Source organism: Echeneis naucrates, chromosome 16 (genome assembly GCF_900963305.1).
Source record: "Echeneis naucrates chromosome 16, fEcheNa1.1, whole genome shotgun sequence".
NCBI classification, from domain to species: domain Eukaryota; kingdom Metazoa; phylum Chordata; class Actinopteri; order Carangiformes; family Echeneidae; genus Echeneis; species Echeneis naucrates.
The window spans coordinates 4,249,279-4,276,383 of record NC_042526.1 but is presented as its reverse complement, the minus strand read 5'-3'; the positions used below and the strand labels follow the sequence as shown (position 1 = coordinate 4,276,383).

Sequence of the window (27,105 nt, the reverse complement as noted above, 5' to 3'; positions counted from 1 at the left end):
TCGTGTATTCAGAACAAAATAAATCTGTATTACTAACACTGTGGTTTACATTTTATTGTGGAAAGCAGCTACACTGGCACTCTCTTGTGGTGATTGCAGGTACATCACATTAAAGTCTCCTGTTCAGCAGATTACCAGTCCTGGATATAAATAAACAATAAAAACAAATAATACTGAAGGACTGAATTTGAGTCATACTTTGGACATACTTTTATTTTTCTACATTATACTTTTGTATGTTTTATTCATTGCAGTTATTCTGCATCATTTTATTGTTAAATTTTCAGAATTTGGATTTAAGTTGATACCTTCAGCAACTATCTCACTCAACTATCTTTGTGAAGCAGAACACAAAATCTAACTATTTATATTTTGAAAAACCTCGTAGGCCATAAACCAACTTCGGAGTTAAAATGGCTCTACTTGAGTAAACATATTTTACATATTTTATTTCACTAATTTGAGAAGAATATCACGGTGATTTGACATCAATAGTTTAAAAAGTTGTTTTACAGCAAAATAAAACCGGATATTAGTATTTTCTTAAATAAACCCAACTAAACCAGCTTCAACGTCGTTACTGTGGTTGGATGGGTCAGCAGTGCTGACTGATGACTTACAGCAGGAATCAAAGACACCAAAGCTCTGACTGTTAACACCGGCTGTTTGTCACCTGCGACGTGAGATCAGTTAAACGTGAAAGGTTAAAAATACTCAGACTTCATTCACGTCTAAACAGTCTGTTCACTGTAGTCCCACTGAAGATAATTATCTGAACATCCACCACTACTGCAAATGAAAGACTTTTACGTGCAACATTTTTATTTTTACAGCAGACATGGAATGACAGGAAAAACTTGCATCGATGAGTTAGTGTGCACTGAAACTGCAGCAACTTCAAATTGATGGTACTTTTTATACTTTGAGCACTTCCTTCAATTAAGTGTTTTGGGGTTTTTCTGCAGATTCTATAACATTACAGATTGGCAGGAAACATTATTCAGAGTGTTCCTGACTCTGTTCATATGCAGCAGCAGATTGTCAACACATGGAAGTAACAGGAAAAAAAAAAGGCACCAAATTTAAACTGCCATGTTTCACCACAAGAGGGAGGCAGATGAATTTAAATAAACCAAACCAGCAGCCACATCAGCTGCTGCTGTCAGACAAAGTTTCTTCATGCTTAAAAATATCACATGAAGATTAAAGGACACACGAACTGACAAAAATAAATACAGTTAAAAACAAATTCATTGATGGTGAAGAATTTAAAGAGAGGGCAAAAAAAAAAAAACAAGATAGCTAAATTCCTAATGGATTCGTCAGGGCAGGTCAAGAGTTCAAAGGTGGAAACTTTCCTTGAGAATTTATGGGAATAGCTGGGAAGACATTGGATTAAACCAGAAACTTCCAAAGTTGAATGTTGGCCCTTAGATGGAAACTTAGATATAGTTAAAGAAAATATACTGCATCATAATAAAACCACCTCCCCTGCACCCGGTCAGAACAGACCAACTGTCAAGGAAATTTTTCCACATGTGAACTCAATCTTCAAGACCAACATTAACAGCAAAACAAGATACATCTTGTCTAGTTACAGAGACTGGAATGAAAGCTGGATGCTGCTGCATGCAGAGGAACAGAGGAAATACAGGAAGTATATCACATTATTGGAACAACAAAAAAATAAAGGAATGACAGCAGTGAGAACCAAGCTAATTGTTGCACAATGTGCGGCATCCACATCTAAAGTTTATCTATGTAAAAAATGAAACTCTCTTTAATGCTTAAATAAATAACAATAAACAATCAATTTCCATCATGACAGCAGAGATAAATACGAATTTGAGTGAGGCCACAACCTTAAATAAGAGAGTAGATAACAGAGCGGGGACTCCTATTTCAACTGTCTTCAATGTAATGTGTTATTGTGTATTCACTCATGTGGCCTCATTAATGTAAACACAAATACAGTGCAAAATAAATCCATGTGGAAGTCTGTTTATATCAAAAACTCCTTTACAATCGACCCTCTGGTTTCCAGTTTCACTGCAGTGTGACTCAACCAATAACTCCTCTTCAGAAACATTAAATTTGGAACTAAGAAATGCTTCTCTTTACCCTCAAAATACAACATTGATAGTCAAGTTGTCTGTTTCACAAAAAACATACACAGCACAGATTAGCCATGAATGACTTCATGTGAATTAGATTACCCACCCAGGAGGTAAAATTCAAACAAACAAAAAAACCCAACAAAAAACAGAATGTCAAAATGCTGCTTAATTTACTGCACATTTGTGTCGCCTGCTGATTATTATTATTATTTTCTTTTTAATTTTGCATGTTTATTTGAAGTCTTTCTTGAACAGCTTTTTGTTGTGCTTGCTCATCTTACATCAGTATTATATTTATACAGCTGCACATCATGCAGCTTTATGCTAATGTGTCATGTATTCTGTCCAAAGGCAGAAATGATACATGCTGATGTAATGATGATGATCGTGAGAGTGAACCATCAAGAAGAGGAGCGAAGAGGAGTGAAGGCACCACACACCGCCAGCTGATTCTATCAGCTCACTGCTGTGAAACGGGCCCACCAAGTACATAAACAAATGCAGTTTTCCCTCAGGAAGATGCTTCCGGGAGCTGTTTGTAAGAAACACTGCCTTTCTTTCATACATACATGGTACTGTATGTACGAACACTGTGCACTATGTAGACATGGACCACATAGTGGACTGAAAACGTGTGATTTCATCTTGTGATGAAACAATGATCAACAATGTACCACAGCAGTGATTCACTCCTGCAGACACTGATGTGGTGGAATGATACTTCATGAGAAAAGCTGCTACCGTTTAGGTCATTAGGTGGAAGAGAAATTCAGCCTCTTGTCATTCAGACTCAGCTTCTGGGCTTCGCTGGGAACCACTTTATTCCTCCACAACCTGTAAAGAACAGAGGTGGAAAATTTGACATTCTCTTTAACAGTGGATGGTTTAAGTGACAGACACCTCCAGGAGTCTGTGTGGACCAAACATTGTCTGAAATATGCGATAGATCAAGATTTACCTGATGAGCTGAAGATCAGGACATGACTGTAGGGCTCTACAAAGAGCCTCCACTCCAACAACACTCAGGTGGTTGGACTCCAGACTGGAAGAGAATAACACATTTTGTCCATGATCAAAAGGGAGGACATGGAATTCATTACATTTTAATTTCAGACTCACTCTATTCTGATCATCTTCTGACAGGATGGCATAACTCGGGCCAACTCCAGCGCCACATCGTCACCACAGTTGTTCCATCCCAGCCTAAAGTGAGAGACAAAGAGAAGGAGAGAGATAACAACTTAATCATTTCAACACATTTCAAAGGCTGTTCAGACCACAAACGATCATTATAAATACATCTAATAAAATTCTAACTTAAGTCACCCCCACAACTATAACAACAACAACAGTGGCGACAAAGTGGGATCCTGTTTGCTTTAGATGATTGACGGCCAGATGGTGTCATGATCAACACGTTGTAGCGGCCCTACAGTCACATACACGCTGATGGCATGCAAGCAACCTTCAGGTATTTTAAGACTCACACCAGGAGCTGTGAAGTCATCGTGTTTAATAACTTTTGCCAATTTACTGAGTACATACAGTATTTCATCTTACCCCACATCCTGTATGAGAGGGCAGTGGATTAGACTGGCAGCTACAGGACACAGCATTGGCGTCCCAACAGAAGTCAAGCTAAAAGACAGAGAAAGGATCGGTGAAGCCACACGTCTGTTTTCTTTTTTATGCCTCTTGCAGCTACAGGAGGAGCTGATGTCTTACTGAATCTTGGTGAGATTCTTCATGCACATTATTGCTTTGGACAGACTCACTGCTCCTTCATGTCCAATCGAGTTCTCAGAGACACTGGAAAAGACACAGACAGACATCAAGGACAAAAACCTCAGGACAACTCTGTCAGATATAATACACGTCAATAAAAACGTGTGTATGACCTACTCTAACACAGTGATGTGTGTCGATGGTAGAACAAGTGCCATCCTGGCAGCAGTGAGATCCCCGAGAAGGTTACTGCCCAGACTGGAAGACAGCACAAAGAGATGTTTTACTAAGAAATGAGACAAAGATGTCTATTCTTCTGTGTAAACAAAATATATATTACATAATTTAGAGGAATTAAAAGTCTTTACATGTATGAGTTATAAGTAAGGAGGGAAAACAGGAAACCAAAATCTTATATAGCTTCTCATGCATATCAAAACACTGCACCTCCTGAACAAGTTCATTTATTGTCCCAAAAATCATTTGCAGAAATGAGTCACATATCTGAAAATGTAATTTCAAATCCTTACTGCAGCTCCTGCAGCTGACCACAGCTGATCAAAGCCTCCAGAAGTTTGTCTCCTGATTGATCGTTGATAACGTTCTTTGAGAGCCTGGAGGATGGACATACAACGGATAAAAAAAAACATAAAATACGTAGCTTGATGTTCTTTTCTGAAAGCCTTGACAGTTAGAATCTGAAAAAAATGCTAGACATTATTTTAAAGTGACATAAAAGCCACTGTAGGCTGCTCCTGTCATCCCAGAGACAGCCACTGGGTGTTGCCAAACTCAGAAATGTTCATTTTCCACATAAGCCTTGAAGGCATTTATTGAATTGACTATGACAACAAAAATAGGATAAATAAAAAAAATGCAAAAACAGCACCACCCACTGCTCAGCAGGGCCTATTGGACGTGTCAGCCTAACGCTCAAAAAGGAAGACGCAGCTGCTAAATGGGAGCAGCTGGTCTCTATAAAGGAGGTGATGATTGTCCAATCACACAGTCAAGATGTTTGGAGTGACTGTCACTATACACCAGTGTAACCAAGCAGAGTTCAGGCCAATGATTTATTACATACAACTTAACTGCAGTCCTGAGGTTTCAGTAAAAATACCAAACACTTCACACAGAAATGTGATATGATGTACATATGTCTCTGAATGAAGAACAATAATGCCATATTATAGACCACCTATATTGTTATCATATATAAACAGAGACTCTTTGGAAATATGAGTATATATGTTTATAAATTGCATGAAATACTCATTGTAAAAATTCTATGTGAACATATATCAAAAATATGATTTCTTTATGCAAGTTTATCAAAACGCATTATCATTCATTATGCTGATGTGTTTTTGTTATTTAATTCTTAATAGCCTCACATTAACTTTACATAGAGCCTATACCTTAAAAATATAATATAACCTTTAAAATATCAGGAAAAACATTTACTTTTATATTTGTATGGGTTAGACATAGTTGTCAATATGTTAAAATGTTTTATATATATTTATATATTTTATATGTTTGGCACACCAGTGTCTTGTCTGTACAGATTACCACAAAGTAAGTGCAAGACACACTTAAAGTTCTTTAAGTGTTTAGACGATAGCTCAGAAGGTCATCCAGAACGGTAAATACCGTAATACTATGATTAATGTGCATGCATGCAGGGAATAAAGTGGAGCGATATGAAACACGACCAGCCTACCTGATCTTCTTGAGCTTTTGCCAAATCGGAAGGAGCCTGGTTAGCTGTTCTACTCCTCTGTTAGCCATCCTCCAGCCCTCCAACCTGAGAAAACAGGACATCCAATATCACTGATGACGACAGTGTTATTTCAATGACTAAAGCCACTAATGGCATGATTTATGTGCCAGAATTTCTGTAAATCTGAGAAAACTCACTCTATCTCCTCCATTTGTGCCAGTACTTCCATAGCAGCCAGGATATCCAACACCCTGCTTGCTTCTGATGGCCCCACCACTGTGTCACTCCTGTTAAGCCTGGCAGGCACACAAGCCACATTCAAACTGGGCTTTCTGTGAAGCTGCTATATTAGTTCTGAACAAGGAGTGGATACGCCAGTCGTGGTATTTGTGGTCAGGACATGAAGATTAGAAAAGTTAACAAAAAAAAAAAAAAAAAATCTTCATGTGATCTGAGCTAAATTTAATACCATGTAAATATGATGTGCATTCATGTACTGTAAGACTACTGACATTTCACCAATGTATTCTGATCTTGCAGTTCACCAGTGAGCAAGCCTTTACAGCTTAGCACTATGAGAGAGGACAGCAATGACACAGTTCCCCTGAGGAGGGGGGGGGGGGCATTAAAAGATTAGACCCCTTACATTTATGACGACTTCTGTGCAGAGCTGACGACAAGTTGGAATGACGAGCTGCAACGTGAGCAGTTTTGGCAGGGACACTAAACTACTGAATGACAACTTAAATAGACCAGATTTCTGAAGTGGTGCTAGATATATCGGAATAAATTGTGTCAGTGTGACTCCAGCATGGACCAGTCAAACCATCTGCCTGAGATAGCTCTGCTGGCATGAAATAAATACTGACAACCGTATACATAGAATGACCGCCTTGTGGTTATCAGCATCTAGCTACCAGCCAAGTTACAAGAAATATGATCACAATCTCCTCTTAATGAGTACATGTCACCACTTCTAATTGCTTAATTTTACCTAATGATTCATGTGTATTCAATTGGTTCATCATTTTCAAGTTCTAAAGAGACTTTCTTGTAAAAACTCCAGCTAACTTATATGTTGCTCTGACTCGTGTCAAGAAAAGTCTCTACACTTTGTTTTTAAAAGGTGCTATATAAATAAAGGCATTATTATTATTGTTAAATCCAACCATGTTTCTTACTTGAGAATGCGCAAGTGCATGCTCCTCAGTGCTTGTACAAGGCACTCTGTAATGTTTTCATCCAGGTGCACAGAATCCAGACTTAAGATGCAGACACAAATAAGCACATCAGGGACACACACATACTTAATACAGACATTTGGAAACAAATCTATTCTGCTGTTCATGTGCATGAGTGTGTTTCTATCTCACTAAAGAGCTTCCAGGTTGACACATTCTCGCAGGGCCCCCACCAGCTGTAGTCCTCCAGTCGCTGACCACAAACAATGAGACAGACTAGACAAGACAAGTTAAATGTTCATGAGCACAACATGGTGTTCGTGGCTTGTCTGTGCATGTAATAACTACAAAGACTATTTATCATGCCTGAGTACAAAATCGGCGCTGAATGTGAAACGCTTACTTGAGTGAACGTAATTGGGGAAGCACTCTCGTCAGAGTCTGAGCTGAGGTATTACTGATCGTATGACCTGACAGACTGGGAGGAACAGACAAGAAGACGTTGATTATTGTAAAGAAATGTTTCAAATTTTATTTTTTAACTTTGCGACATAGGGAGAGATAAGAATTGGAGCCATGCCAGGCAGCACTGGAGCCGTTAATATAAAAAATAACTGTGAAATATTACAATCAGTTGAAGATTAATAATCACTGGAGGGCCTACAGTAAGTCATCATGAAGAGGTGTCCTGTCCTATCCATGGGTCCAGATGTGAGGACAGTAGATAATTATGGACATAATAAGAATGGAGAAAGGCTACTGAATGGGTTTGCATGTACTCACTTGAGCATCTGAACAGTTGTAGACTGCAGCAAGGCCTCTGACATCTTCTCTATCACACTTGCACATGACTCTTTAGAGATGATACTACACAAGAGGGGAGCAGATTCTTGTCATGCTAGAACTTCAACACAGGATTATTAATGTGACAAAAAAACAAAAGTAAACTTCTCACCTGAGAGAATTAAGTTTGGGCAATGAGGGCAGAACATCACAAAGGAACTCAGCTCCCTCTGCACCCAGAGTGTTGAGGGAAAAACTGTGAATCATAAAAAGATAAAAAAGTATTTTCATTTTGTTTCTTACTTGATTACACACACATTCCATTAAAAGATGAACTACTCCAGCACTAACTGCAGCTCTGTCAAAGAAGGACACCCCCGGATGACGCTCGTCATAGGTGCCAGCTGGTGCCCTTCAACTGCACAGTCCACCAGGCTGAGGGGGGAGGGGAGAGAAGATGGGAAAGATTAACACCTCCTCCTTGTAGGACATGAACAACTGTCAACAACATTTGTGCTGGTGTGTTTTCTACTGCCTAAAACATTCTCCAGGGCGCTAAAGAGAATACCTGTGCCTACATTATGAATTTGTGTTTACTGTGTAGCTGGTTTGTCTTATTGTCTTTCCTTCACTTTGCTTCATTTGTTTTAGAGGAGAAGAGAGAAAAGAAAACTTAATGTGCAGTATACTTCTTCAGGACAAGCTACCACCTAAGTATAAGTGGGACTGTGATAAAACTGTACACCACTGGAGGAGTTTGACTTTCAATGTAATAGATTTAAAGGGAGCTAGTGACAGAAAATTCAACTTCCTGCTGAGCTAACCCTAACCCTTCTAAGTCTAGTTTTTCTGGGTTCCAGTTACACATTTAATTTTTTTGACAGTCAATTTATTACCTGACTGAAGTCAGTCCAGGGGATGCCATCAGAGACAGGAGTAGGGTGGTGTTGTACACCCTGCAAAATAAACGTGTTATTGTAAAAACCTTGATATGGGGAGTTTGACAGGGAGCATTTGTCTTTGTGTACAGCCTTTGCACACACAGGTGTGCATGCATCAACTTATCCATTTGCATCTCACCTGATAGTTTGAATACTTTTGCTGAGCTTGAGGCAATGACACAATAAGCCAATAGCCTTTTCTGCTTTGATCCAGCTCTCCTCGATACTGACAGGAGGACAGAGTGTGATAGAATTCACTACTTTAATAACAGATTTCATCATTTCATTTAGGTACAGTTTGAGTGACCTGACACTGCAGGAGCAGACAACACAGACTACACACACTGCACTTCTCACCTGACACTGCATCCTCTCTGACTGACGTCCAACATTTTCACAAAGTCTTCAACCCACTCTGACTGCAGGGAATTGTTTTTGAGCCTGGCGACCAACAACAGAACAAACATTACTAACTTCTAAAATTAACAATGGGACAAAAATAAATGTGAAAACACTGAGAAACCTGAGATACTCAAAGTAAAAAACAAAATGATAAACAAATGTTGTTTGATGAAGATGTACTTACTGCAGCTTGGTCAGACTGGGACATTCAGACACGATCTCAGCTAACCTGAGTAGATGTTCACCTTCCAGACTGCTTTCTCTGACACTGGCAGAGAAGCAGAAAAGAGAAGAGGACAACACTTGAGTTTTTCAAAGGAACATCCTGACAAAAGAATAAAGGCAAAGCGCACTGAGACGTTTGAACAACCTCATCATACTCATACTAAACAGCAAGTATACAACTACTACATCTGCTCTAAACTGCTGTAGCATTTAAACTGTGTCACCGTATGATGGTGACTTTGAAATTTTAAGATTGTTTTAGTATTTCTTGACTTAATGCTGCAATATCAAGTTAATTAAAGTTTTAAATGTGTTTTATTTGCTTGAGGAACATTTTACTGATGCTGTAGTTTGGTGTCTTGGTCACAGGCACAAATACATTTACACTGTAATTAGAAGATGAAGCAAATGACTGCTTCATGAGGAGTTTGTCACCAATAATTTTTCCGTTAAAAGCCGTAAAATGTGTATGAATTGCAACAATTGAAGAAATAATCTGAAAAACTCTTTACTTCATATCAAACTTTAACATGCACTTTTAGTCTTACCTCAGAGTTTTTTCACAATGTCCATACTGTCTGAACGAGATGAGACACCTCTCCTCTTCTCCAAGACTAACAGACATGAGAAAGTTCAGTCCATGGACAGAGAAACAGACAGGAATGAATACTATTTTATTTTTCTTCACTTATTTCTACAGCACACAGACTCACCTGACTTCCACACCAGAGACATTATCGCAGGTACGCAGTGTGTTGGCCACTTCCAGCAGCCCCTCCTGGGTCAGCCTATTGTTGCTCAGACTGTGGGGTATTCACAGCATTAATATGTCATCTAGACCTGCCTTAAAATCTGAAATGGAAAATCTACCCGCATACAACATTAAATATTCCTTCACTAAAGCAGCATTTTGAACTCATTTGAGCTACAAATTAATTTGCAGAACACCCTGACCCTAACCCATCAATATTTTATATCTTACTTGACATAGCTGTGGATTTTAAGTGCTGGTAGAGAATCCACGAGATACTTCACACCTTCATCTTTGAGTTGGTTACTGGATAAACTGCAATCAGAAGAAATACTCGACAATTATTCAGACCAATTGCCCAGTAAGACAGTATGTGGGCTGGACGTTTAGATATATCAGAGAATGTGTGGCACATACTCCAGGTAAGAGAGTTGAGGGACCTGCTGCAGGATCCCAACCAGTGTCTCCAAACTGTCAGTGTTCAGGCTGAAATGACTTAATCTGGAATACCAAAAATACATTAAATTCAGAGGAAGCCACAGCCAGTTAGGGAGTGCGGTAAGTAAACAACTATTAGGGGAAATGTTTATGACACGTATACTTAAAAATAAGGTAATTATTCAGCTCCAGTTTTCCTTCCGCCTGTTTTTCTCTCTGCTTTGAACAATTTAAAAAGTATCATGACATCTCATGCTCTCTGAGTGACATTATGCTGGCTGTTCTGAAACCCTGCACACTCATTCAGTTTAGATGAGGCAGCAAGAATGCAAAACAGTTGGTAGCACAACGATTTTTACACTGAACTACAGAGGGAGGAATGTCCGCTTCTATTTACTGTGGAATCAGCTTCCAACTTCCGTCATCGCTGGCCAAGATACTGATCATTGTCATACTGAACCTCACTGGTTCATTCACTGGTCAAACTGAAAAAGTAACTCGAAGACACTAGATCTGATATACCATATGTACAATGTTTCTTTTGGAAAGGTGACAAACTGAGTGCTGAATCATATCAGTGGATAGTAAAAGAAAAGAAAAGAAATAAATAAAATAATAAAAAAAATATTGATCACAGACCTGCAGCTGGGTTGCTCTGCATTCACTTTGTCAAAGGAAATGAGGCACTCCTTCTGAGGCCTGAGGAAGAGGTCAGAGCAAAAACTAAATCAAAACATTCTCCATGGCTAGAGATCCATTACTGCAGGAACCTGTTCGTTATAACCATACGCACAACTGCACAGAACCCAACATTTGCTTTACAAATGCAGCTTTGTTGTTTTGTTAATGTCACACAGATGTCACACATATTTTACCTGAGCACCACTGATGTGACTCGCTGACTAACCGTCAAACATTGGACCAAACTTAGCGTCTCAGTTGTGGATAAATAGCTGTAGCTGAAACTGGAGGAAGGGAAGACAAGATTCATTAAGATAAAGTGAGAGAGTCTAATGAAACACTATAATCGTTAAATATTCACTAGTGTCACTTGTAATTCCCCTTTGGGTGGGGCTGCCAGGAAGCTCCACAGAATTATAACATAAAGACACAAAAAAATCTTTTATCAAAACTCTGACATCCTTGAAGCTGTAGCAGAGTATATAGTATGATCCTCAGGTTAGGCTATGGCTCTTTTGAATACCATGGTTTCATTTACACTTCCATGTACTGAGTCTTATATAAATTAAATCAGTGAAATGACATTCACACTTTATTTCAACTTGATAATAATGACAACATGAGTAAATAACAGAAATTAATCTCTTCATGTATTGATATTCCCGCCACAGATTATTTTAGTTATTTTATTCCTCTCAAAACAAATTCATCACCAGCATTGTTAGGGTCTCTTACTTGAGCTTCTGCAGTGACGCCATCTTTGGAAGGACATTTAGCAGATTCTTGACAACCTTGTCTTTCAATGAGCACTGAGACAAACTGACACAACACACAAGCATGTTGATGTGTACCTGTAGCACGTGTAATCAAAACATGGAAAAGTAGTTATTAAACTTACTCCAACTCCAAATTGGAGCGGCACTGGATCAACCTCCTGCATAGTGTGGTCATATCAGATGCCAGCAAGCTGCTTTTGTTCATCCTACAAAATGAAACAACCTTTTGACATTTAAGAGCCTTCAATCAAGTTTATGGATTTTTTTTTTAAGTCCTACTTTAATTAATTGATGATGAAAATATTCAGTTAATATTATGCATATGCTGAATCATTTGTTTAATTACTGTGATTATTGTACCTAAACGTCTTGATCTGTTGTTTGTCATCACTAAAAAAGAAGATGAGCAAAATGTTATTAAATGGACTAATAAAAAATTGTATACAGCATTGTTCATGATGCATGGAGGTTTTCATAAATGCAGCTTTTCTACCTTTGGCCTGAGCAGAACCTCAGGATTACCTGCTCTCTCCCTCCATTACTGTAAAACCAACAATACAGCATCAGGATAATGTTTACTTTTAACAAGACTTGTTTGACTGGCAGGCTGCCATATTGGTGAAACAGTTGCTCATTTTGCATCTTCTCCTAGAGAAACATTAAATGCCAAAACACAGAGTACCTGACGCGAGTTTCTGTTAAATTGTGAGAGGAGCAGAAAGCACCAGCCAACATCATCACTCCTTCCATATTGATTTCATTCTTACTGGCACTGAAAAACAGTGAATGAAAACAATGAGCCAGGCACAATTAACTTGTATAACTATTGTATTTATACTGAAAAGTGGCATCATGGTAAACAGGCTAGCTAGTGCTGACACATCATGTGTTTGGTGAGAAAATAATCTTCCTCCCTCTGCCAGTTCACCAACATAATGTCTGTTCTGTTTAAAATAAACAGATCCCTCCTTTCAAAACTGTTCTGACCAAAGTGGGCAAAGCACAAAATCATGCTGCCAAGGATGCATTTGTTTTGCGTTCTCTTATCCTTTTTATATGGAATATTGTCTTTGTTTTGCGTGTGAGCCTTACTTGATTTCTTGGATGTGGGTAAGACAAGGCAGGGCATCCAACAACTTCTTCAGCCCTTTGTTGCCGAAACTGTTACAGGACAAACTAAAAATAAAGAAAGTGGAGATTAAAAAAGGAAAAGAAAAGGAAAGAGTTAAATAGTATGAAAACACCTCATAGACAACAGTAAATTATATGGCTGAACTGACTATTGAGTTTCATGATGACTGCTGAATAAATACAAAATGCAGATAGTAGCAACACTGTCCAGTTCAAGAAGTCTTTCAGACACAATTGAGCAAACAGAAGCGGTGTAAACAATAGAGTCAGTTGTGTGACTAAGGAAGTCACCTGGTCACAGTTTGCTGAGTTAGCAACAACCACATCGTTGAAAGATTCTAATTAGCAATGCCAAGTCATATGGTCCTGTCCTGTTTTAGATAAATGGAAAAAACAAATGAGGCGTCTGTCTGTGTGTTGTGAGTGCATCAATACAGTGTTCAAGTTTCACTGCTGATGGCGGAAGGTTTTATGAAGCTATTGCTGATCAGCACGTAACACGAGAAGTGAGAAGACCCAGGTCCCAGCCAGCAGAGCACAACACAGGACGGCAGACATCCAGGGTTGTGGAACCGCAGACATGTCAGTGTTTGTGTTGGTGGGGTTTTTGATTGTCTTACTCCAGCACAGTGAGATCACAGGACGTCCCCAAACTCCTCAAGACTTTCCCCAGATCACCGTGCAGCAGACCACAGCAGCTGAGGCTGACAGAGGCAACAGCTTCATATTAATGTAATATATTACAGCATTAATCTGCCATCGCTCTTTCCCGCTCTTTTATACGTTTCTGAACAGCCCCACCACTGTCAATGATCTCAATCACCATTTCCCTTCATTCATATTGCATTTCAGATAAATCTGAGCTCTCTGTAAAAGTAATTGACCTTCATCAATCTGTGGCTACATGATGCTTTCAAAATGGCGCCAAGGAGACACTGCGGCAACTCTTCAGTATCATCATGAGTCATATTTGTACAGCACTTCCTGAACAATTTAGTGAAATCAAAATCCTTACAGGTGACGCCGTTGATGAGACACCACAAAGTTAGAGAAATAAACCATGTCTACTAATGTTGAATAATGCACACGTAAAACGGTAACTTCTTCCATACCAGAGTGTTTTAGACTTTTTATTTTCAGGATTTTCTGGTCCTGCAGAGAACACGATAGACACCTGAACAGGATCTGTGTTAGACTGGAGCCTAAAACATAAAAAACATGCAGTTACACAGCAATCACAAATTGACTATACAGACCTAAATAAAGTGATTTATATTAATAGTTTAAAGTGTCCCTTCTGTTGCTTTACCACAAAGCAGTGTCTTAACATAAAAAGAAATGGTTACTCAGCTGCCAAGAACTGGCACAACGCCTGATATGAGTCACTGTTTACTCTCTATGTGTGAACTTTGCATGCATGCAATTCTTTTCTCAATGCACACTACAGATCTTGTTTGCACCTGATGTTAAGTTCCACCACAGCAGGACATTTAGGCAGCAGAGCAGTCAGAGTCACCATGCCCTCCACTGAGGAGCAGCTGTTATTGAGACTGAGGGAAGACGTAAACATCATCAAACTGCTGCTGTTCATCATGAATGTGTAACCTGTTTTTTTATATTTGCTTCTTCACAAAAATCACACAAAGTATTTGTGATATTTATTTTTTTTAAGGTAAAACTACTACATATGTGGCAAACACATAATGTCAATATTACATTATGTGTTGTGATGAACAGTTTGATAGAAATTCAGTCTTACATGATCTTGTTGGTAACGTTGAACTTTGGCAAAAACTCAGTTAGAGCCTTGAGAATTTCCACATCCCAGTAGCCTCCAGACAAACTAAGATGCACACACACACACACACACACACACACACACACACACACACAACGTGTGTCACTGGCACCTTATTTGTATAAATATAAAATATGCAAGAGACTGGAATGCTGCTAATCAATATTAAAATAAAACAGTTATTAATACCTAACATTTGTTTTTAGTGTATTCAGTTCTGAATTATCATGTTTATTCTGTCCTGTATCCTTGATAGGAGATTTTCTTCATTCAAATATGTATACTTACTCCAGGACTGAAAGGCCAGGACAACATGCCAGCGATTTTGCAACTTTTTGCATCTCAGGCTTGTCCCAGTTCTGGTTCAACAGGCTGGAAAAAAATTATAGTATAAAAAATCAGCCTTTAAATCTGAAATCTGAATCAACTTTCAATCAGTCTTATATACAAAATTGCAGGTCTCATAAGTGAAGTCACGGGTTCAAAGATGTTATTATTATTCATGTTGAATTGTTGAAAACAAATGTACTTTGCACACACCCATAATTTAGCTTCACAAAGGAGCAGAGTTCTTTGAGGAAACCAGCGGTGGATGTGAAATATTATTAGTTTGTTGTTTCATCTCTTACCTGATTGTTGGTTCAAGCTTAGTTTTATGACTGCAAAGGGGAACAGATAAAAAGAAGGACGATTACATTCAAGTTTCATATCAGTATTTGTGGTTTGGTGTTATTCATTTTAGCTCATAGAACCAACCTGTTCATATCGGAGTTTTGGGAAAAAGATACATTCACCTCTTTCACTGCACTGCAAAAGGACAAAAATAAAAATGCTTTTTTCGCACTACATTATTTAACATGTCTAATGAGTTTTACTTGCTCTGCTTGGATTTAACTGCTTTGGGGTCTCTAACATCAGCTCTGAAGCATGTGAAGGAATATATCTGTTGGTGACAGCACCAAACCAGCACAACAAGGTGTACAAGGTACAGCATCTCTTTTAATTTTGGGGCCTGTTGGGATATTATGCATGGTATGCGTGTGTAATCATACTCTGCATGGACATGTTGGACGTTCGAACATGAAGACATATTCTCAATGAGATAGTTGACTGCTTTCAGGGAGCTGTTGTTTCGTCCCAACCTGCAAGTTGCACAGACATAACATCAACCTTCTTCTTTAGCTTGTGATATTGTAATGAAGTCATTAAAAAACAGCAGGTGTCCACTTACATTACAGAGAGTATTTTTGGGAGCTTGGAAAAGATATCAGCTATGTGCTTGATCCCTTTGTCTTTCAGGCTGTTGTCACTTAGACTGAAATACAACAACACAAGCTTCTTGTTAAATTTTAGACCTATATCTGAGGACAATCATTGAATCTTTCACTTACATTAGCAGCAGAACATATGTGAAAAAACTTAAAACATACTTGATTTCAGTGATGTTTTGACATTTCTCGAGAGCACAAGCCAAACTAGCTGCTCCTGCAGCAGTCAGACTGGAACCATAAAAACTTGAGAAGATACAGACAATGAGCCAATCAAATAACACATTTCAGGCCTGCAATTAATTCCGAAAATATAACAGAATAAAGCCAGACAGTAACCAGACAGTGCTTCTGCTCCATTCCGTACAGTATGAAAGTGATTTTGCATTTCTAGGCAATATATTTCAAAAGGCATTGAAGGGTTTCAGACAACTGAGGAGGAAGTAATTATTTTAAATAGACAGAATCAAATGACTTCCAGTCTGTCTTCTCATTATTTAATTTATACAAATGTAAATTTCAAAGAATTTTAAAGATTTATTTAAACTTGAGAAAAGATGCATTCTTACTCTAGTTTTCTCAGGGTTGTGAATTCAGGCAAAATGGAGGAAAGCTTCTCAGCAAACTTGTCGTTATACTTGCGGCTGTGAAAACTTAAGGCGCAAAAAACAAAGAAAGAAAATACGTAACACACAATGAAACAACAATGATGTTACCCTGTTTTCATTTGGCACAATATAAATAAATTTGATTTGATGTGTGTATTGATGCTATGCATTAGTTAACCTACCTGAGGTAGTTTATGTACTGACACCTGGGCAGGACTTCTAAACACTCTAGCTCCATTGAACACGCACCAAAGTCCAGACCGATGCCATTATTACCTACAGAGTTAGCTACAAAAGCCAGAGCCTCAATATCATTGGGCCATAGACTGATGTTTCGCAGTTCCAGAATAGGTCTTTTACCCACAACTTGCCGAGCCAGTTGCTGGTCCTGGCTCTCCTGGAGACAATGGCAAAGCTCAAGGGTCTGCGAAGATGGAAGACAAGAGGATTAGTAATGAGAGAGAAGAAAGGGATACAGAGAAAATGGTGTGAGAGTAAATATCAAATATCATATCGTGTAAATATCATCATTCTACCTTGGGTCCTGTCAGGGTGTTGCTGTGGCACAAGTTGCTTAGCAGTTTTTGGACAAAGGCTTGTCGTTTTTGGACCCAATTTTGGACCCCGCTTACACCAGAAGCCTTGGCTAGTTGAACTAAGGCTGGAGTGCAGTCCGGTGAAGCCAGGCCACATAGATAAAGGTGCAGAGAGTCGGTGAAGACAGTTCTCTGGTCTGACTTGGTTGTCCAACGAGTTTTCAGACTGAATCTGAAAGAAACAGAAGAAGCAGAGAAAGAAAAAAAAGGGAGGAACAAAAGAGACCAACAAAGATAGAAAAGTAGATGAAAAGTGAATTTTTCAGCTATACTATAAAAACCTACTTTATATATTAGTCTGTAGAAAAAGTTTACTTGTGGTACTTTTTAGTTTACAGGATCAAACTAATGACAAGCTGTTTTAATTTGTAAAAATATTTTCAGGTTTGCCATTTAGCTTTCAGAGTTGCCTCCAGAAATGAACTTATTGCACAAGTACAAGAAAGCTGGTAATGTTCACATGCAAACATTAATCCATGGGGCTTAATAACACCCTTTGGCTTACCAATACCAATCCTATCTGACGTAAAAATAACTTGACTGTGAGCTCAAAATTGTTGACTGAATGAAGTACATCTACTTAACAAAGAGTAAAGGTCTAGATGAGTTGTCTGTCACACTGGATTTGCCATTTCAACATCTAGATTACAAATGAAATGGCAACATAACATCTTAGCAATATTAGATTGAGAGCATAGGGAAGCTTTCAAACATAATTTATAATGTGACCAAACACAAGACATTTTTTCTTGCGTGACAGTGTACACCTTATACTCCATCCCTGGCATATTTCCATGACAGGGTCCTCCACAAACTCTGCTGACTGCTGTGACTGCTGTGATTGGACCATCTGCCAAATGTATCAGAGTATTTCTGACCTGGAGAGGCACGTCTCATAGTGTCCTCAAGTTACAAAGCTCATCTTGCTTCCAGGGCTAAGTTATTCCTGGTATACAGTGTGGCCTCATATGGTTGAATCCCGTGGCATGCCTCTGCTTGTGTCAATAACCAGAGAATCCAAAAATACCTCTCCCATCACATATTTAATTCCAATTTTGGAATTTACTATACATACATGTCATAGATTTACTAACATGCATGCTCTGACTTCTTGCAGGTTCTTCCTTGAATAGAATTTGGATTATTAATTTGTTATTCATGAGATTTATCTGGCCGACAATTGAATCAAAAGCAACTGGACTTTGTTTGGACGTTGTTTTGCCTCCAAGGGGCTTCATCAGTTCGTAACACATTGGTCTGTTCTCATTAGTCTGACTTGCTTTTGATTCAATTGTTGGCCGGATATGACTATGACCTGGATGAATGAGAATATACACAATATATACATACAATAGACATATTGATGAGATTGATTTTTAGGCTTAAGTTACAAGGCTCTATATTAATGGCAGACTGCAGGCTGGTGGAAGCAACAACAACATGTTGATGTTTACCAAGTTTTGCATAGCTGAATGTGAGCCTTGACATTAAATTGGCCAACACCCAGCAAACAAGATATAAATACACAACATCAATCCTAGTACACTAAAATAAAATTCACACCTTCAGTCAAAATAACTCCTGGTCAACTCAGTAGGTACTCAGTATAAATAAAATATAACAATGTTTATTTTCATCTTCATTGGCTTCACTCCCTTACCTCTTTTTGAGCTGTGTGTCACTAACATCATTACTGGTCATAATTCTGAGCGCAGCCAAAAACTCCTGTATTGTCAAATGAATGAAACAGTAGGCACTGACAAGCATCCCATCCTCAAGTCTGAGCTCCACCTTACAAGAAGAAAGGGACAAATGCATTGTTCACTTTCACATGCTCTGTAACACTGTAATGCCTGCTGAGAAAAATGGGTAAAAGGAAAGATCCCTCTCACTCTCACACACACAATCAGTCTTTTGCAACTACCAAAAACATTGCCACACCTGCTTAATTGCATTTAAAGCAAAGGAAATGTCTCAAGTGATGTCTTGAGACACACAAGAAGATACATTTTAAAAGCAGGTGTGAACTGGTGGACTTCAAGCTAAACACTTGGGATCAGATCACTGGAAACAAATGCTAATGCCAGGTCTGAATGGGGCTCTAGTAAAGGTAGGCAAAGGAAACGCTGCATACTGATATGAAGACAGAAAGAAAATATTCACAACCATGTCTGACCTGTGAGAAGAGCCCATTTGTGAGTGAAAACTCCAGGACTTCCTGAGGAATATCTTCTTTAAGGAAGACAATCTTGCTTTCCACTAACCCTCTCCACGCCACCTGACTCAGGTCACATACCTGAGATCGATACTGACTCAGCCTTCGGACAGTGCTGCACAAAAAGACAGAAAACAAGTTCATTTTAATTGATTCATGTTTTTCCATTGGTGCAACCCCAAATGCATCAATGCATTTGGAGTTCTCCTTGTTGAATACCTCTGTAGAGGTTTTGTGGTCTCTGCCTTGTCAGTTTTTCCTCCTTTATCGGGGTCAAGGCTCAGGAATGCACCAATAACAGTGAGGTAGACCTGGGTAAGAGTGGAGGGTATTAGGGCTAATGCAGGATCATGCTGTGCACTCCTATTTGTCCCATGCATCCTTGTGTCTTGGTCTTGTCCTCTTTTTTCTTCTACAGCCTCATCTCCATTTAAATTCTTTTCTGTAGCTTTTCTTCCCATCTCAGTCCCTCTGTCCTCTTCTCTTGGTTCTGCTTTCGCTTCGCCCGCTTTGTATTCCATCACCAGATGCTTCAGACAGATGCAGCAGATGTTGCAGAGTGAAGGGAGATATGACATGCTGAGGAGGTGTCGACTGGAAAGAAGGAGATCCACTGCCTGCACCCCGAGAGCGCTGTTTTCTGAGTCAGCTTTTGAGATGAGACATGAATTAGTTTAATCTCAAATAAACTCAAGTTAGACCTTAAACACTGCATGTGTTCAGTCCAAGATCTATTTGTCAGTTTTGTTGTATTTGTTTTTCTATTTGTTATTACATGAAGTGATTTTATTGCCCAATCTAGCTCAGCCCAAATTCAAGCCTCTAATTGAATCAGCCACAATATAAGCACAAACCAAAGCCAAAAAAACTAACACCAGGAATGTATGATGCATATATGATGGCAGTGGCAAACAAAACTGTAGCATTTGCTGAGTACTTGAGTCAAACACACTCAATACACATAACTGTACATTAAAGTTGGATGTCTTATGAGAGATAAAAAGGGTGAACTTCAGTGCCGCCAACATGTCCTGACCCAAAACTTACGATTCCCATAATTCAATGCGACCCTTTGTCGTCCTGATGTCATTAGAAGCTCGACAGGTTTATACTCCCCAAATGTCATCATCACATTATACAAAGTGTTATACAAAGTTTATTTAAGATTCCAAATATCAAAATACCCTCTTAACCTGTACTGACAGAAACTGAAAATAGAAAAATACATTTTTCTCACCTCTTACTCCAAAGAAATTGTCCACATACTCTTTGATCTCATGGCAGTCCCATCCAAGCAGCTGCCCCACTTTATCTGATATGCCCTCAAAATCCATGAGATCACGCACACGACAGGTGACCAACACAGTGCATCCTGGAAGAAGCTTCCGATTTATTAACCCTGAGACAAGGTCTGCAACAGGCAGAGGGTTTTCTGGGTCTAACAGTTCTTCTTGCATCTCACCACCTTGTTTGGGGAGTTTGCTGTAAAATTCATCATATCCATCCAGCACCCAACAACTTTGCTCTGGATTGGAAATGAGGTAATCCACAATGTCTCTCTGCTCAAAAACACAAATAGATGAGGAACATATTTCAAGTTAGTTAGTGGCTGTTACAGGTTTGTTCCAGGTATTTTAATGCATGAGTGTGGTTATCAGTAATACTAAAAAATGCTTTCAAAGAAACAACAGTTGATTAGTCACATGCTGAATAAGAGCATTACCAACTATGCATCTGAAACTACACTGTAGCAAGGACGAACCTGCCCTTGTCTGTTACAGCCTGACTAATAATTTCCTACTTTTACACCCTCTGCAATAGAACACTGACTGCCCTCTGCCTTAAATCATGATTTATGTCATCATGCTTTTGAGAAGAAATGTTTTGAGTTCTTATCTGTATTATTATAACCATTTCTCTCTTGGCACCACACAGCTTTCTGAATACAGCCCCTTGAGGCACACTAATCCACCTGTGAGCAGTCTGTAGGCGTGATGAATCTAATCTGCTCAATTTAAAAGTCTACTTTCAGGGGAACTCTGACGGATAAATATTCCAGACCAGACCAGACCAGACAGACAAAAGACCAGACAAAAGTTGATTTCTCAAACAACAAAGTCACAAACTTACAAACTGTTTGTTAACTGTTTTTTCCTGGCGTACCTTTTCGTTGTTACCCCAACTTGGAGGGAGGTAGTGTTGAAATAGCAGCTTTGACAGGGAGAGAGGTCTGGACAGCATATTTAGCTGACGAAACTCCAGCAGTACAAACAGAGAGGATGATGGGATGGGACCCTGGTTGATAAGAGAAACCAAAGGGGGTAGGGACAGTAACAAGGCAGTAGGTAAGACAGATAATAACATCAAGACAAAAAACAGTTAGCATGCCGATCCACCACAAAGGCAGAGAGAACATGCAAACAAAGACAGGCCCCAGGCATGAGAACCTTCTCATTTGGGGCAACAGTGCTAACCACTATTCCACCATGCCGCCCCATTCCTCTTTCACTAGTGTTGAATTCAATTTTCATTAGATTAGATCCTTCAATGAACTAACCACTGAAAGAAGAAGGAAAAGTGCAAAGTGTTGGGGGTTTGTAGGTTTTGTGCAACTTTGTGTTTCAAGTTTACACTATATTGACTTTAGCAAGTTTAAAGTATGCCTGCTCTACGACAGTCACATTTCCTGTATGATCTGTCGTTTTTGAAAGCAGTCAATTTTTTTCTTCACTGGCCGAGTCATTTCCAGTGCTGACGAAAATGTGCCACTTTTGTTTTCAGGCAGCACCAAAATGGTGAACTTCATGCGCTCGCAGTTGTCACCACAGTTGATACTGCCATTTTAACTCCACATATATTTCCTTATCAAAATCTGGCAACAGAATTTATAAATGGCATTAAGACAGAATGTAAACTGTCCCGCTGAAGCCATTTGTTTTGTCATATATGCTCCCTAATATGCGAAAACACATTGGTGGAGTTAATAATAATAATAATAATAATAAAAAAAAAAACAAACTAAAGTTGCTGTCATGTATTTGTTTGTGTTGGTTCATGGTTCAGTTGCTTGAATTAGAGCCCATGTGCCGCTTTTCCCCTGATTTGTCTCCTCACTTTTTCTACAAATAAAGAGTTGTCATGAGGTTACAGTTGTTTCACCTCTTACAAAATATTGGGTTTTTTTATTTTCATTTAAGAGAGTTCCTCTATTGTTTATCAGAAGCTGATTCTTCTCCTTTCCATCGTCCTCTTGACAACTTGACAATAATTATTTGATTAGACCCAACAGAAATCTGGCATATTGAAATTAGGTTTGGAAATAGTGAACTTACAACATTTGTTGGAATGATTGCACCACAACGTTTACAGTGCTAATAATGCACAACAAGGCTTTCATACATTTGACCTTGACAAATATTCCTATGACTCCTATGACTTGGATATTGCACTTGGCTACATTACTGTATTGCTTGTAGTTGAGATCATTGTGCAGCCCTTACAGAGTGTCCTTCAAAATGCAAATACAAACCTAAATTAACATGAGAGATGAGATGAGATAGAATGCTCACTTACAAGACCACATGCCCACTGTTGTCCTAAATAAGACATCAGCAGAGTTTTTCCTGATCCGGCTTGGCCAACAACAACAGTCACCTTTCCTGCACATCCCTGGAGGAAGGTCTCCAGTGTCACTTTGGACTCTGAAGACTCCAAATCCCTGTCCAACACTGTGTTTCATGAAGAATATCAGTATCAATATCAGATTAAACAGACTTTAATCATGCACAATGAAGAAAGTTTTGTCTATATGGTCATGCAATATAAGAGAAGATACTTTTTTCTTTTCTTTTTTTTATGTCTACCTTTTTAACGTTTTTTATGACTGTTAAGCTCCAGGTATGTAATTCATAATTCACTTTTAAATAAGCTACAATCACATAAATGTATCAAATTTTATATGTAAAAGAACAACAAGGAGAGGAGGAAGTCATTTTAACCTGGTGTTCTGCTCCCTCTGTCTGCTGGCCCAGGGGTCTGATCAGGTCTGTCCCTGCCTCGGTTTACCATTCTCAGGCTGACCCACACATTCTCCAGTTGAACCTCCTTCACCAGGCCCTCACTCACACGCTCCCACCGCTGCAGCAGTAAACCCTTCACTGCAGCAATGTAGTTCTCCCAGTGGTCTGTCAGTGGAGTAGATTGGAATACAAATTAATGTTAGAAGGCAAAAGCTTTGAAAAGAACATCACTGCTCCTCAAAAGATGCAAAATGAAGAAAGACAAAAGCTCACATCTCAATAAACTGCACAACTGAGGCAGAGGATCGCCGAAAAAAATAATACACCAATTCTACTTGATAGATAATAATGTACAATACGAGTCAATATATACAGAAACACTGTGGCTTTCACTAACACACTTGATCACTTACACTTGTGTAATGCTCAGTAAAAGAAAAATACTTCACATTCCTGGTTTATTTCCTTAGCGAAGACATGGCTGTGGAATGACACACTGTCATACCATATGCTTTCTTTTTATTGTCTGCACAAACTCAGTTTACAGTTTTATGGTTATGCCATTTTGGTAGCAAGGACCACAACACTGTCACCACCGTGTGATCACCACTTTATTAAGAGCACCAGGAAGCGTTTATGTGCCAAAATGAATCTAAATGAAAGTTCAACATGAATGTGTTACAAATGACTATGCTTATTTTAATTAAGTGATTTCACTAATTCTCTTCTACATCTCTATCTCTGACTCCATTTTATTTATTCAATGGATTATGCATTGGGTTAGGGTTACCTATAAGCATTAAAAGGGTTTTTCATAGCTCTAAAAAAGTTTGGTCAAGCTTTAAAAGAAAAACATTTACAAAATGAATTCACAAAGTTTAATTACTATCAGGAAATGTCTTATGTACAGTGGTGTGGTGTTTATTCTTGAGAATGCAACTGCACAGGAAAAATGTTAAATGTGTGCTCTACCGATCCGTGGGCGCTTCACTAGCTGCTGATCTGAAGGTGGTGAAGATGACTCCTCCTTTGTTACACTGGGAGCAGAAATGTCACACCTTTCTAAAAAAGAAAAAGGCACAGACATAGAGTGTAAAAATAAAAAACAAACAAACAAAAAAACCCCAAAACAAAACAAAAATAATAATAATAATAATAATAATAATAAAATAACCCAGCAATACTGGAAACTATCCAGAAACTGCAAAAGCTAACTAGTGCACTGAAAGAGTTTTGGGTGATTTCTAATATGCTTTGAGCCTCACTTTTAGTTTCTAAATCATCCAGCGTTTAAAAAATGACAACATTTACAAAGAGAACTTGGGGAGACATGTCATATTTCTCTAAGGCTGCTTTACCAGCCAAAGCCTGACTTTCATTTTCACTTTTGCACTCCCGTTTGCTGGTAAGGCTGCATGATCAAAGACATTGAATTTGTGAAGTGGAGCTGCTTTGGGTGTGTTCAATATGCAAAACCCTAACAGAGCACAAAGTCAGCTGCATCCGTGTAGTAACCTGAAGTTTAGTTCACTGTGGAAATGTTGCCTGTTTTAAGCATCGCAGCAAACTACGCTGAGAATAAAAGGCTATGAGGCTAGGAAAACTTTAATTTTAACAGTGACAGATTTCATAAGCTATAAACATTCTACAATCCACACAGTCCATAAAACACAACCTTTCTCTTAAACTGTGAGGTATGAATCTAAGCAGCATATTTAATGACTTCAATGACTTATACTCACTGTTCCCATATCCAGCCACTGACATAAGCTTCGACTCCAGGTGCATGGGAATATTTTCACACAATATACACATGCTTTGAAGGAAGTTACAGCAATCTGCAGCGCTGCCCACCTCCAATTGAGCCAACATGGCTCTGACCAGTTCTGTTACATCCGATGAAAAGCTTGTAGGGTACAAAGGGCCCATGTTGCTCTGAACACCACTGGGCAACATTTGGTACAATTTCAAAATTACTGCTGGTGACTGACGGCTGAGGATGTGGAACAGTTCTGAGGATTCCTGAGCCAAGACGGAGTTCACATTTTCATTGCCTTGGTCAAGCTCCTCATCCATGGTCAGACTCCATTGGCTGTTGCACAAATAAGCAGAGTTGACAAGAAAGACAAGCACAAAATTGTCCATCACATCCAACAGCTTTAGCAGAGGATTTTTTTCACAACAAAAAAAGATGACATACAGAAATGAAAGGGAAACCAACTAGACTTTGTTTTGGCACTCCTCGTCAAGAAAATGTATATCCAATGTAACAGAAACACTGAAGATAGCCAAACTTCATCGCTAATAACCACTTATCAAACTACTGCAGAAGCCACAGTCAGTTTCCAAAACTGGATGCAGGGAAGTTCACTTCATGCGCAACAGCTTGGCACCTGGCTTTTTCCATTTCATTCACTTTGCACCCAAATACTTCATGCACACATTTATAATTATTTCATCTTCGTTGGCTTACTTTGTCGATGTTAACCCTAATTTTTTAATTTTATCACCAAGTGTTGAGTTTGTCTTATTTAAATATTGGTTTTAAACGACGATAAGGCGCTTGTAGTTTCATTTCAGTCTAATTCATGAAGATTCAGTGGATTATTATCTGATTTAAGTCATGGATGGGTTAAATACTCAGATCAGATCAGGTGCCCAAGCACTACGCAGCAGTTTTTGTACCACCTGCGTTTATTTAGTTGCTAACTTTCCCTTCATTTATTTAGCATTAAATCGGCAATAAACAAACGCTCTGTCTCCGGAAAGGCGGAGAAAAGGCGCTCTCTCTCCTGCCACCGCTCCGGGACACCGATCAGTCGAAAGCGTCCGGCCGGAAAATAAAGGTGGTCGGAACAGGGGGAGAGCGACAGAGAACGACAGAGCAATAGAAACGAGCACTCACCAAAAACTGATGTTCAGGACTACATTACGCTGCAGCCGCGATCTGTTACTTTAATATGAAACTCAGAGAAGCAAAGATGGTTTCGGTTTCACTTCTGCCTCAGATGAGTTTGTGCCAGATGGTCCCAACGGATACAGTCCCTATTTTAATTGTTGTTCAAATTGGGGGAGGTGAAATAGGTTTTATTTATTTTGGTGTTAAATAAGATATAAGATAATAGATAATAGATAATAAGATAATAGTCAGTGAGTGTGTGAAGAGTGTTCCCAATAAAAAATGCTCATGGGCATATAAAAAAATATACAAACATATAAAACCTAATAAAATAATTACATTTAAATGAGAGGCATCTCTGATCTGCAGTCTTTTGCCTCAGAATAAAAGTGAAATCAGAGACAGAACACTCAAAGGGACGAGAGGACAGAGAGGACAAACAAGATGCCGTCTCCATCAGCAGGCACTATTAACCTGATTTTTCTTGGACAGAAATAGATCACACCAGGAATGGTCAAAGCCATTCTTGTGATGATCTGCTGAGTTGCATCTTACTAAAGCTTCAACTCCCACCACACCACACAACCCAACATCTGCTTCCCCCTTTTCTCCTGGGATCTATCTCATTACACAGGACAGGCATAACAAGTTGCTTAGTTAATTAACTGATGTGATACATTTTCTCTATGATGAAAAGGTTAAAATGTTAGTATTCATCATGTTTGTTGGGCATAAATGGATAGAAAGCCATATCAGTGTGATAGTAATTTGCTGTGGTAGAAATTTGACCTAACTATTCCACATAAATGTTTGCTCTCCTGTTTTGTT

At 38.8% G+C, this 27,105-nt stretch overlaps 1 protein-coding gene across 2 annotated transcripts; it reads right to left on the bottom strand.

The window, feature by feature from the left end:
* Positions 1-810: 810 nt before the first annotated feature.
* Positions 811-26,375, bottom strand: nlrc5 (NLR family, CARD domain containing 5). 2 transcript variants are annotated; one of them, XM_029522686.1, is made up of 54 exons: positions 26,284-26,375; positions 25,121-25,470; positions 24,351-24,440; positions 23,358-23,543; positions 22,933-23,087; positions 21,523-21,654; positions 20,597-20,918; positions 19,579-20,008; positions 19,321-19,474; positions 18,805-18,935; positions 17,085-17,316; positions 16,731-16,972; positions 16,510-16,593; positions 16,103-16,186; positions 15,904-15,987; positions 15,725-15,814; positions 15,429-15,479; positions 15,302-15,331; positions 14,961-15,044; positions 14,634-14,717; positions 14,335-14,424; positions 13,987-14,076; positions 13,495-13,578; positions 12,836-12,919; positions 12,426-12,515; positions 12,237-12,284; positions 12,104-12,133; positions 11,866-11,949; positions 11,703-11,786; positions 11,162-11,251; positions 10,926-10,985; positions 10,266-10,349; positions 10,080-10,163; positions 9,811-9,900; positions 9,646-9,711; positions 9,057-9,140; positions 8,828-8,911; positions 8,610-8,696; positions 8,426-8,485; positions 7,881-7,964; positions 7,702-7,785; positions 7,530-7,613; positions 7,150-7,224; positions 6,939-7,022; positions 6,747-6,827; positions 5,763-5,861; positions 5,566-5,649; positions 4,373-4,456; positions 4,020-4,100; positions 3,843-3,926; positions 3,678-3,755; positions 3,237-3,320; positions 3,076-3,159; positions 811-2,951 (listed from the first exon to the last, which is right to left on the bottom strand). In XM_029522686.1, the coding sequence occupies exons 2-54, from the start codon at positions 25,452-25,454 to the stop codon at positions 2,870-2,872; spliced, it is 5,724 nt and encodes a 1,907-aa protein (XP_029378546.1). In that variant the 5' UTR covers positions 25,455-25,470; positions 26,284-26,375; the 3' UTR covers positions 811-2,869. The 2 variants fall into 2 exon arrangements, with proteins under 2 accessions (XP_029378546.1, XP_029378547.1); XM_029522687.1 differs by lacking the exon at positions 16,103-16,186.
* Between the last annotated feature and the right edge of the window lie 730 nt (positions 26,376-27,105).

Excerpts from the sequence above, each read along its gene's own strand:
- nlrc5 (XM_029522686.1), bottom strand. The coding sequence starts at position 25,454 with ATGGATGAGGAGCTTGACCAAGGCAATGAAAATGTGAACTCCGTCTTG. Across the intron at positions 15,332-15,428 it reads CAAAACTCCGATATGAACAG|TCATAAAACTAAGCTTGAAC; the intron begins GTTGGTTCTATG and ends TCCCCTTTGCAG. Across the intron at positions 11,787-11,865 it reads CGCTCCAATTTGGAGTTGGA|TTTGTCTCAGTGCTCATTGA; the intron begins GTAAGTTTAATA and ends GTGTTGTGTCAG.